The sequence below is a fragment of the Camellia sinensis genome, chromosome 12, assembly GCF_055761805.1.
Source record: "Camellia sinensis isolate YWXY chromosome 12, ASM5576180v1, whole genome shotgun sequence".
NCBI classification, from domain to species: Eukaryota; Viridiplantae; Streptophyta; class Magnoliopsida; order Ericales; family Theaceae; genus Camellia; species Camellia sinensis.
The window spans coordinates 155,844,512-155,857,791 of NC_138972.1; the positions used below are offsets into that span (position 1 = coordinate 155,844,512).

General features: G+C 33.1%; 1 protein-coding gene across 1 annotated transcript; it reads right to left on the reverse strand.

Annotated features, from left to right (window-relative positions):
• Window positions 1-12,558: 12,558 nt before the first annotated feature.
• On the reverse strand, window positions 12,559-13,053 carry LOC114313368 (agamous-like MADS-box protein AGL62). Its single transcript, XM_028259758.2, has one exon. It carries the CDS (start codon window positions 13,051-13,053, stop codon window positions 12,559-12,561), a length of 495 nt encoding a protein of 164 aa, XP_028115559.2.
• Between the last annotated feature and the right edge of the window lie 227 nt (window positions 13,054-13,280).

The window sequence follows — 13,280 nt, forward strand, 5'->3', positions numbered from 1 at the left end:
TAAAAAAAAAAATTGAAAAACTATAACTTCGACCACCCACACTATTGCCAGCAAGAGTCATAAATATGGGCATTTTCAAAACTACCCTATGTTGATATGGAACTTGGAATTTGAATTAGTTTATGATTTCATTATCAGTTGACAATGTTAAAGTTATTTTATCTATTTTTAATTTTTATAGATAGTTTTCAAAAATAAAAAAACTACTATGGTGTTTGGCATTTTTTTTTTCTTTTTTTTTTTGTCAAAAAAAAAAATCTAAAAATATTAGTGTACAAGTAAGGATTGAAAAATTCTTACAATTTAAATTTCAAACAAATAATCATGCGAATGTGTTGACGGTTCTTTTGACTCAACGGAAAAGACTATTGTTATGTACAGCGAAAAATGAATAGAAAAAGAAGAAGAGAAATAAATAAAGAAAAATGATTGAGTAAACAATCAAAATGATTTGTGGTGGGCCCCCACGGGCCCAACAACAAGCTTCAATCTGATCTCGGACTGGAGAGAAGCCTAGCCATTAAAAAAAGTAGAATACATAGCAAACTCTTCACACTATTATAATAGTAGTAGATAGATAAATTAGGTGAGAAATTATGAGAAATAAATTACTTTTATTTTGAAACTTTGATTTCTCATTTAAAAGTGATGAGATTTAATGAAAATAACCTTATTTTATTAATATATATATATATATATATATTAGAACATGAGAAATAATACGTTAATAAAACAACAAGACTATATAAATAAGACCCCAAAGGGTCATTCGACCCAAACAACAAAAATAAAATCTGTTATCCTTGGTAAATTATTTGTCCATCTTTTGTGATTTCCTTATTAAATATGAAAGTTGGTGAATCTACTAATAATTAATGTATAGACCCAGAATATTAGAAGAAAATCTGTTATCCTTGGTAAATTATTTGTCCATCTTAGAAAATTAAATTCTTTCTAGGAATGTTAATAAATACGTTCACATTATTTGTCAATTGAATAGGCCATATATCAAATTTGAAAAATAAAAAAAAAAATTTAAAAACTATAACTTCGACCAGCCACACTATTGTGAACAAGAGTCATAAATATGGGCATTTTCAACACTACCCTATGTTGATATGGAACTTGGAATTTGAATTAGTTTATGATTTCATTATCAGTTGACAAGGTTAAAGTTATTTTATCTATTTTTAATTTTTATAGGTAGTTTTCAAAAATAAAACAACTACTATGGTGTTTGGCTTTTGTTTTGTTTTGTTTTGTTTTCTTCTTTTTTTATAAAAAAAAAAAATTCAGAAAATATTAGTGTACAAGTATGGATTGAAAAATTCTTACAAATTAAATTTCAAACAAATAGTCATGCGAATGTGTTGACACTTCTTTGGCCTCAACGGAAAAGACTATTATTAAGTATAGCGAAAAATGAATAGAAAAAGAAGAAGAGAAAGAAATAAAGAAAAATGATTGAGAAAACAATCAAAATGATTTGTGATGGGCCCCACGAGCCCAACAACACACTTCATTATGATCTCGGACTGAAGAGAAGCCTAGCCATTAAAAAAAGTAAAAAACATTGCAAACTCTTCACACTTTTATAATAGTAGTAGATAGATAAATTAGGTGAGAAATTATGAGAAATAAATTACTTTTATTTTGAAACTTTGATTTCTCATTTAAAAGTGATTAGATTTAATGAAAATAAACTTATTATATATATATATATATATTACGACGTGAGAAACAATATATTAATAAAACAACAAGAGGACACAAATAAGACACCAATGGGTCATTCCAACCAAAAAACAAAAGTAAAAAAATAACAACAAAAAACAAACCCTCAAAAAAAAAAAAAAAAAAAAAAAACAGCTATGATCCAGGAAAAACCACTGATGTGCTCAAAGATGTGGTCTAGAAAATAAGATCTACTTGAAAGCCCACCGTCCCTATCAACAACGTCCCCATCGCCACTGCCCAACGCCGCCGCCACTGTCGCCAGAGAAAGAAAAACACCCACAATGGCATGGGAGAAGGGTTTATAGGGGAGGAAACCATTTATATCACATACTTTACTTTTTTATTCATCTAAGTATGATAATAAAAAAATGAAATCATTTATTTTCTTTTCTCAACGGATAAAGATACCACAAACATTTATTTTATTTTCAAAACTCTATCACAAATATATCAAATATTTGTCTGGAATCCGAATATATCAAAGATAGACGTGAAAATAGATAACTAGATATATGTAGTTATCTATGAGTATTGAATACATTGTAAAAGCAAAAAAGGTCAGAAACGATTTTTATTTAGATTGTTTCATTTCTCACAACCTTAACCAATCATGGGGAATAGTAGAAACATCATGGTCATTTATTTCAGTGTTTTCCACTTGCTCTTCTTCTTGTGCATGCTTGGAAGAACCCTTCAAATTCAATTCATCAACTCTCTGAGCCACATTTTTCTTAAGCTCCACCATAGACCTTTTTAATTGTTCAAGCTATTGCAAGTCAAGTTGATTAACATATGCATCAAACCTACAACTTAGCAAGCCATAGTTTTTGTTACTCATGTTTTGAACAATTTTCTCTTTCTTTTTCTCGACTTTCAATCGCTTGCTCAGCTCATGGAATTGTTGGTTGAGTTGGTGCACAGTGGCATCATCACGCCGCGAGGCATGGCTGGAGACGCCTTCACTTGGCAGCGCATTTTGGTTCAGAAAGCGGTCTACAACCGAGTCAACATTAGGTTTTCCAAAAGAGAAAGCCTTGCCTCCCATGGAGAAGAGGACAATGGCCATATCTACGCCACATTTTTTTTTGATCAGCAAAAGAAGAACTTTATTGATGAAGATAAGATACAGAATATGGAAAAACATCAATAAAGAAGAGGCACAAGAAAAGCAACAAAGAGAACACTCCAAATCCCAGTTAGGGGCTAAAGGAACGAGACCCTAACAAGGGCAAGCTGAAGTCAAAGTTGGTGAGAGACCAACAAACCAAAATGCAGAACAGCTGGGAAAACAAGCAAGGCACCAAGGTATAAAAACAACAAAAACAGCAAAAACATCAAAATGCAGCTAGGCATCAAGATGCATACACTTTACCATGACAGCAGAAACTAGGGCAGAGCAGCAAACAAAAAATGATGCAAAACATAGCAAAGTTGAAGCACAGCAAAGCAGTAACCCGAAATCAAACCAGAAACATTGAGCATGGCCACCACGAAGATCTTCTAATACCAGGTATACACCCACTTCCCCTTGCTTCCAACCGCATACCAACACTTAGAATCAGCCCATGTAGCATCAGACCAATACACCAGCGAACCAGCAATGAGCATGCTTGACAGCAAAAACTAAGGCAGAGCAAAAACCCAAAAATAAGGCAAAGCATAGAAAAATTGAAACATAGCAGAGCAAAATTGGCCACCAAGAAGATCTGCTAATACCAGGTATACATCCACTTCCCCTTGCTTTCATCCGCATACCACAAATTGACCAAAATCCTGCACCCTTACGGCAAAACACCAAGGCACTGAGCTCGCTTGCTTTGTTGAAAATCCCATGTTTATGCTTTGAGAAGGAAATCCTTCTTGCGTTTTCATTGGCTATCATCTTCATTTCAATCTTCTTTCGGCCTTGGGATTGGTTCCTCTCCACGTTTAAAGAAAAAGCAAGAAAATCTTTTTTGAAAAAACTTCTTAGTAAGAAGCATGAGATATATGCAAGTACACGCAAAGGGGGATTATATACTGTTAGTATTGATATTTTTACATTGATATTCTTTTGGCTCCAGAATCTGCAATTCTCCTTTTGTGATTGACTTATTAAATATGAAAGTTGGTGAATTTGGTAATAATTAATGTATAGACCCCGAATATTAGAAGAAAATCTGTTACCTTGGTAAATTATTTGTCCATCGTTTGTGATTGCCTTATTAAATATCAAAGTTGGTGAATCTACTAATAATCAATGTATAGACCCTGAATATTAGAAGAAAATCTGTTATCCTTGGTAAATTATTTGTACATCTTAGAAAATTAAACTCTTTCAAGGAACATTATTAAATGCATTCACATTATTAGTCAACTGAATGGGCCATATATCAAATTAAAAAAAAAAAAAAAAATTGAAAAACTATAACTTCGACCACCCACACTATTGCCAGCAAGAGTCATAAATATGGGCATTTTCAAAACTACCCTATGTTGATATGGAACTTGGAATTTGAATTAGTTTATGATTTCATTATCAGTTGACAATGTTAAAGTTATTTTATCTATTTTTAATTTTTATAGATAGTTTTCAAAAATAAAAAAACTACTATGGTGTTTGGCATTTTTTTTTTCTTTTTTTTTTGTCAAAAAAAAAATCAGAAAATATTAGTGTACAAGTAAGGATTGAAAAATTCTTACAATTTAAATTTCAAACAAATAATCATGCGAATGTGTTGACGGTTCTTTTGTCTCAACGGAAAAGACTATTGTTATGTACAGCGAAAAATGAATAGAAAAAGAAGAAGAGAAATAAATAAAGAAAAATGATTGAGTAAACAATCAAAATGATTTTTGGTGGGCCCCCACGGGCCCAACAACAAGCTTCAATCTGATCTCGGACTGGAGAGAAGCCTAGCCATTAAAAAAAGTAAAATACATAGCAAACTCTTCACACTATTATAATAGTAGTAGATAGATAAATTAGGTGAGAAATTATGAGAAATAAATTACTTTTATTTTGAAACTTTGATTTCTCATTTAAAAGTGATGAGATTTAATGAAAATAACCTTATTTTATTAATATATATATATATATATATATATTAGAACATGAGAAATAATACGTTAATAAAACAACAAGACTATATAAATAAGACCCCAAAGGGTCATTCGACCCAAACAACAAAAATAAAATCTGTTATCCTTGGTAAATTATTTGTCCATCTTTTGTGATTTCCTTATTAAATATGAAAGTTGGTGAATCTACTAATAATTAATGTATAGACCCAGAATATTAGAAGAAAATCTGTTATACTTGGTAAATTATTTGTCCATCTTAGAAAATTAAATTCTTTCTAGGAATGTTGATAAATACGTTCACATTATTTGTCAATTGAATAGGCCATATATCAAATTTGAAAAATAAAAAAAAAAAATTAAAAACTATAACTTCGACCACCCACACTATTGTGAACAGGAGTCATAAATATGGGCATTTTCAACACGACCCTATGTTGATATGGAACTTGGAATTTGAATTAGTTTAAGATTTCATTATCAGTTGACAAGGTTAAAGTTATTTTATCTATTTTTAATTTTTATAGGTAGTTTTGAAAAATAAAACAACAACTATGGTGTTTGGCTTTTGTTTTGTTTTGTTTTGTTTTCTTTTTTTTTTTATCAAAAAAAAAAATTCAGAAAATATTAGTGTACAAGTATGGGTTGAAAAATTCTTACAAATTAAATTTCAAACAAATAGTCATGCGAATGTGTTGACACTTCTTTGGCCTCAACGGAAAAGACTATTATTAAGTATAGCGAAAAATGAATAGAAAAAGATGAAGAGAAAGAAATAAAGAAAAATGATTGAGAAAACAATCAAAATGATCTGTGATGGGCCCCACGAGCCCAACAACACGCTTCACTATGATCTCGGACTGGAGAGAAGCCTAGCCATTAAAAAAAGTAAAAAACATTGCAAACTCTTCACACTTTTATAATAGTCGTAGATAGATAAATCAGGTGAGAAATTATGAGAAATAAATTACTTTTATTTTGAAACTTTGATTTCTCGTTTAAAAGTGATTAGATTTAATGAAAATAAACTTATTATATATATATATATATATTAGGCCGTGAGAAACAATATATTAATAAAACAACAAGAGGACACAAATAAGACACCAATGGGTCATTCCAACCAAACAACAAAAGTAAAAAAATAACAACAAAAAACAAACCCTCAAAAAAAAAAAAAAAAAAAAACCAGCTATGATCTAGGAAAAACCACTGATGTGCTCAAAGATGTGGTCTAGAAAATAAGATCTGCTTGAAAGCCCACCGTCCCTATCAACAACGTCCCCGTCGCCGCTGCCCAACGCCGCCGCCACTGTCGCCAGAGAAAGAAAAACACCCACAATGGCATGGGAGAAGGGTTTATAGAGGAGGAAACCATTTATATCACATACTTTACTTTTTTATTCATCTAAGTATGATAATAAAAAAATGAAATCATTTATTTTCTTTTCTCAAAGGATAAAGATACCACAAACATTTATTTTATTTTCAAAACGCTATCACAAATATATCAAATATTTGTCTGGAATCGGAATATATCAAAGATAGACATGAAAATAGATAACTAGATATATGTAGTTTTCTATGAGTATTGATGTAACGCCCTCAAAATTAACCCATTATATATCATTGACATGCATTATTTAAAGAAGACAATTTATTAATTCATTCATCAGAGTATTACCAAATAAAGTATTACATGTAACATCGGATAAAACGCCCTACAGGCTTACATCTTTCCAAGCCAACACTTGGATACAAAAATATGAGTTCTAACTCAACATAAGAAAAGCCCTAGGCTTGAATGTTTACATGTACTAATAATTAAAGACAATTAACTAAAAGTAGTCTTCTCCAATCCAGAAGCCAAACCCTCCCAAGCTAAGTCCTTGGAGGTAGTTTATCACCTGAACCTGAAAATGATGTTCCCATAAAGGGTGAGCCACAGCCCAGTAGAAATATACTAAACCACTTATAAGCAATGAATAAAGCAATAGTATTCAACAGATGGTTAACCAAGATAATCAATTACTTCATTTTACAATCTCATGACACTATTGTCTAAGATACGTTTTACTTTCCAATTTTATCAACATGGCTCAGAACCTGGCCAAACTTACAACAGTGAATCACATATAATATCCACATCCTTCCAATATCAACAAACAAATGAGACTCAAGCTCAAATCAAACACTTCATACTTCCAGATTGATACACATTTTAGTGCTGTATCAATAAAACACTTCTATATAAATAAGCACACATAAAAGTGATGCTAATGGAGTCCATCCCCTATCTCCTCCCAAACAAAATCCGGTTTAGAGGTCCATCCCCTATCTTCCCCTAAACCGTGGAGTACATCCCCTATCTCCTACCACACACAAAACAATGTATGCAAATGCAATGCTCAATCAATACACGTATTTTCTGTATCAATGCCATAGTCAACATTAATGACTTAACCAATGTGATTAGTTTCAGTTATTCCTAATCCACATGCAATGTCTACAACAATCACGACTATCCTCCACCGATAGCCCAAAACAGTTATTTCTAAACTGAAAATAACTATGTCAACAATTCAATAGACAAATGATACCAATTACCCAATTACGCCATTTAATCAATGAATTCCATGAATTTAACCCTCTTTTCCCAATTCCATGAATTACTTATACAAATTAATTCAATAATACAACTAGGGTTTTTCCCAAAATTTACCAAAGTATCCCAACATGTTAAAATACCAAAACTTAGAACAAACCCTATAAAATGGAGTAGGAAATCCCTACCTCGAAGAAAACAACACAAATGGTGAAGACAAAGATGAGTGTCCAATTACCAAAGTGCTCCAATTCGCCAAATGTTCAGATTAAATGAAAGCCCTCGACTCCCTCAATCTTTTTAATGAAGGATCAAGGGTAGAAACACACCCTAAGTGGATCAAATCTAAGAAAGAAGGTGAGTAGGGAGAAGGAGAAGTCGGACCTAGGGTTTGGAATCAAAAAGAAGATGAAAAGGACTGATCAAAACCCGTTGCTGTAAATATATACTGGACAGGCTCGCTCGAGCGAAGACTTGGTCGCTCGAGCGACCAGACACAGAGAAACTACGCTCGTGCCAAGGAAGCCTTGCTCGAGCCAACCACCCAAAAGCTCGCTCGAGCGAAAGAAAGCTCGATCGAGCGAAGAACTCAAACCCTCAGGTCTGTAACCAGACACACGCTCGAGCGAAGGAACTATTGCTTGAGCGAAGAACGAACTAACTCGCTCGAGCGACGAAAAGCTCGCTCGAGCCAAGAATGCAAAGCTACAGGTCCAAACCAGACGCAATCTCTCGCTCGAGCTACCAAACCCCGGCTCGAGCGAAGAACCAAAAACAACAGCTCGCTCGAGCGACAAACTACTCGCTCGAGCGAAGATCCAAAATACTGGACAGCAACACTTGATTTCTAAACCCAACCAACCTGAAACAAACCTGCCCAACACATCCTATAATTCCAAATGAGAAAATAAGGGACAACAACAACCATTATACAATGACCGAATCTACGGAACCTATGTCCGGACACAATAGTCAAATGGGAAAAGACCGGGGTCGCTATAATTGAATACATTGTAAAAGCAAAAAAGGTCAGAAACGATTTTTATTCAGATTGTTTCATTTCTCACAACCTTAACCAATCATGGGGAATAGTAGAAACATCACTGTCATTTATTTCAGTGTTTTCCACTTGCTCTTCTTCTTGTGCATGCTTGGAAGAACCCTTCGAATTCAATTCCTCAACTCTCTGAGCCACATTTTTCTTAAGCTCCACCATAGACCTTTTTAATTGTTCAAGCTATTGCAAGTCAAGTTGATTAACATATGCATCAAACCTACAACTTAGCAAACCATAGTTTTTGTTACTCATGTTTTGAACAATTTTCTCTTTCTTTTTCTCGACTTTCAATCGCTTGCTCAGCTCATGGAATTGTTGGTTGAGTTGGTGCACAGTGGCATCATCATGCCACGAGGCATGGCTAGAGACACCTTCACTTGGCAGCGCATTTTGGTTCAGAAAGCGGTCTACAACCGAGTCAACATTAGGTTTTCCAAAAGAGAAAGCCTTGCCTCCCATGGAGAAGAGGACAATGGCCATATCTACGCCGGATTTTTTTTTTGATCAGCAAAAGAAGAACTTTATTGATGAAGATAAGATACAGAATATGGAAAAACATCAATAAAGAAGAGGCACAAGAAAAGCAACAAAGAGAACACTCCAAATCCCAGTTAGGGGCTGAAGGAACGAGACCCTAACAAGGGCAAGCTGAAGTCAAAGTTGGTGAGAGACCAACAAACCAAAATGCAGAACAGCTGGGAAAACAAACAAGGCACCAAGGTATAAAAACAACAAAAACAGCAAAAACAGCAAAATGCAGCTAGGCATCAAGATGCATACACTTTACCGTGACAGCAGAGACTAGGGCAGAGCAGCAAACCAAAAATGATGAAAAGCATAGCAAAGTTGAAGCACAGCAAAGCAGCAACCAGAAATCAAACCAGAAACATTGAGCATGGCCACCACGAAGATCTTCTAATACCAGGTATACACCCACTTCCCCTTGCTTCCAACAGCATACCAGCACTTCGAATCAGCCCATGTAGCATCAGACCAATACACCAGCGAACCAGCAATGAGCATGCTTGACAGCAAAAACTAAGGCAGAGCAAAAACCCAAAAATAAGGCAAAGCATAGCAAAATTGAAACATAGCAGAGCAAAATTGGCCACCAAGAAGATCTGCTAATACCAGGTATACATCCACTTCCCCTTGCTTTCATCCACATACCACAGATTGACCAAAATCCTGCACCCTTACAGCAAAACACCAAGGCACTGAGCTCGCTTGCTTTGTTGAAAATCCCATGTTTATGCTTTGAGAAGGAAATCCTTCTTGCGTTTTCATTGGCTATCATCTTCATTTCAATCTTCTTTCGGCCTTGGGATTGGTTCCTCTCCACGTTTAAAGAAAAAGCAAGAAAATCTTTTTTGAAAAAACTTCTTAGTAAGAAGCATGAGATATATGCAAGTACACGCAAAGGGGGATTATATACTGTTAGTATTGATATGTTTACATTGATATTCTTTTGGCTCCAGAATCTGCAATTCTCCTTTTGTGATTGACTTATTAAATATGAAAGTTGGTGAATTTGGTAACAATTAATTGATAGACCTCGAATATTAGAAGAAAATCTGTTACCTTGGTAAATTATTTGTCCATCATTTGTGATTGCCTTATTAAATATCAAAGTTGGTGAATCTACTAATAATCAATGTATAGACCCCGAATATTCGAAGAAAATCTGTTATCCTTGGTAAATTATATGTACGTCTTAGAAAATTAAACTCTTTCAAGGAACATTATTAAATACGTTCACATTATTAGTCAATTGAATGAGCCATATATCAAATTTAAAAAATAAAAATAAAAAAAATTGAAAAACTATAACTTCGACCACCCACACTATTGCCAGCAAGAGTCATAAATATGGGCATTTTCAAAACTACCCTATGTTGATATGGAACTTGGAATTTGAATTAGTTTATGATTTCATTATCAGTTGACAATGTTAAAGTTATTTTATCTATTTTTAATTTTTATAGATAGTTTTCAAAAATAAAAAACTACTATGGTGTTTGGCATTTTTTTTTCTTTTTTTTTTTTGTCAAAAAAAAATCAGAAAATATTAGTGTACAAGTAAGGATTGAAAAATTCTTACAATTTAAATTTCAAACAAATAATCATGCGAATGTGTTGACGGTTCTTTTGTCTCAACGGAAAAGACTATTGTTATGTACAGCGAAAAATGAATAGAAAAAGAAGAAGAGAAATAAATAAAGAAAAATGATTGAGTAAACAATCAAAATGATTCGTGGTGGGCCCCCACGGGCTCAACAACAAGCTTCAATCTGATCTCGGACTGGAGAGAAGCCTAGCCATTAAAAAAAGTAAAATACATAGCAAACTCTTCACACTATTATAATAGTGGTAGAGAGATAAATTAGGTGAGAAATTATGAGAAATAAATTACATTTATTTTGAAACTTTGATTTCTCATTTAAAAGTGATGAGATTTAATGAAAATAACCTTATTTTATTTATATATATATATATATATATTAGAACATGAGAAATAATATGTTAATAAAACAACAAGAGTATATAAATAAGACCCCAAAGGGTCATTCGACCCAAACAACAAAAATAAAATCTGTTATCCTTGGTAAATTATTTGTCCATCTTTTGTGATTTCCTTATTAAATATGAAAGTTGGTGAATCTACTAATAATTAATGTATAGACCTAGAATATTAGAAGAAAATCTATTATCCTTGGTAAATTATTTGTCCATCTGTGAAAATTAAATTCTTTCTAGGAACGTTAATAAATACGTTCACATTATTTGTCAATTGAATGGGCCATATATCAAATTTGAAAAATAAAAAAAAAATTAAAAACTATAACTTCGGCCACCCACACTATTGTGAACAAGAGTCATAAATATGGGCATTTTCAACACTACCCTATGTTGATATGGAACTTGGAATTAGAATTAGTTTATGATTTCATTATCAGTTGACAAGGTTAAAGTTATTTTATCTATTTTTAATTTTTATAGGTAGTTTTCAAAAATAAAACAACTACTATGGTGTTTGGTTTTTGTTTTGTTTTCTTTTTTTTTTTATCAAAAAAAAAAATTCATAAAATATTAGTGTACAAGTATGGATTGAAAAATTGTTACAAATTAAATTTCAAACAAATAGTCATGCGAATGTGTTGACACTTCTTTGGCCTCAATGGAAAAGACTATTGTTAATTATAGCGAAAAATGAATAGAAAAAGAAGAAGAGAAAGAAATAAAGAAAAATGATTGAGAAAACAATCAGAATGATCTGTGATGGGCCCCACGAGCCCAACAACACGCTTCATTATGATCTTGGACTGGAGAGAAGCCTAGCCATTAAAAAAAGTAAAAAACATTACAAACTCTTCACACTTTTATAATAGTCGTAGATAGATAAATTAGGTGAGAAATTATGAGAAATAAATTACTTTTATTTTGAAACTTTGATTTCTCATTTAAAAGTGATTAGATTTAATGAAAATAAACTTATTTTATATATATATATATATATATATTAGGACGTGAGAAACAATATATTAATAAAACAACAAGAGGACACAAATAAGACACCAATGGGTCATTCCAACCAAACAACAAAAGTAAAAAAATAACAACAAAAAACAAACCCTCAAAAAAAAAAAAGAAAAAAAAAAGCTATGATCCAGGAAAAACCACTGATGTGCTCAAAGATGTGGTCTAGAAAATAAGATCTGCTTGAAAGCCCACCGTCCCTATCAACAACGTCCCCATCTCCGCTGCCCAACGCCCCTACCACTGTCGCCAGAGAAAGAAAAACACCCACAATGGCCTGGGAGAAGGGTTTATAGAGGAGGAAACCATTTATATCACATACTTTACTTTTTTATTCATCTAAGTATGATAATAAAAAAATGAAATCATCTATTTTCTTTTCTCAAAGGATAACGATACCACAAACATTTATTTTATTTTCAAAACTCTATCACAAATATATCAAATATTCGTCGGGAATCCGAATATAGCAAAGATAGACATGAAAATAGATAACTAGATATATGTAGTTATCTATGAGTATCAAATACATTGTAAAAGCAAAAAAGGTCAGAACCGATTTTTATTCAGATTGTTTCATTTCTCGCAACCTTAACCAATCATGGGGAATAGTAGAAACATCATTGTCATTTATTTCAGTGCTTTCCACTTGCTCTTCTTCTTGTGCATGCTTGGAAGAACCCTTCGAATTCAATTCATCAACTCTCTGAGCCACATTTTTCTTAAGCTCCACCATAGACCTTTTTAATTGTTCAAGCTGTTGCAAATCAAGTTGATTAACATATGCATCAAACCTACAAGTTAGCAAGCCATAGTTTTTGTTACTCATGTTTTGAACAATTTTCTCTTTCTTTTTCTCGACTTTCAATCGCTTGCTCAGCTCATGGAATTGTTGGTTGAGTTGGTGCACAGTGGCATCATCATGCCGCAAGGCATGGCTGGAGACGCCTTCACTTGGCAGCGCATTTTGGTTCAGAAAGCGGTGTACAACCCAGTCAACATTAGGTTTTCCAAAAGAGAAAGCCTTGCCTCCCATGGAGAAGAGGACAATGGCCATATCTACGCCACATTTTTTTTTTTGATCAGCAAAAGAAGAACTTTATTGATGAAGATAAGATACAGAATATGGAAAAACATCAATAAAGAAGAGGCACAAGAAAAGCAACAAAGAGAACACTCCAAATCCCAGTTAGGAGCTGAAGGAACGAGACCCTAACAAGGGCAAGCTGAAGTCAAAGTTGGTGAGAGACCAACAAACCAAAATGCAGAACAGTTGGGAAAACA

Bases quoted from the DNA above. Each gene is read 5' to 3' on its own strand.
- LOC114313368 (XM_028259758.2), bottom strand. From the start codon at position 13,053: ATGGCCATTGTCCTCTTCTCCATGGGAGGCAAGGCTTTCTCTTTTGGA.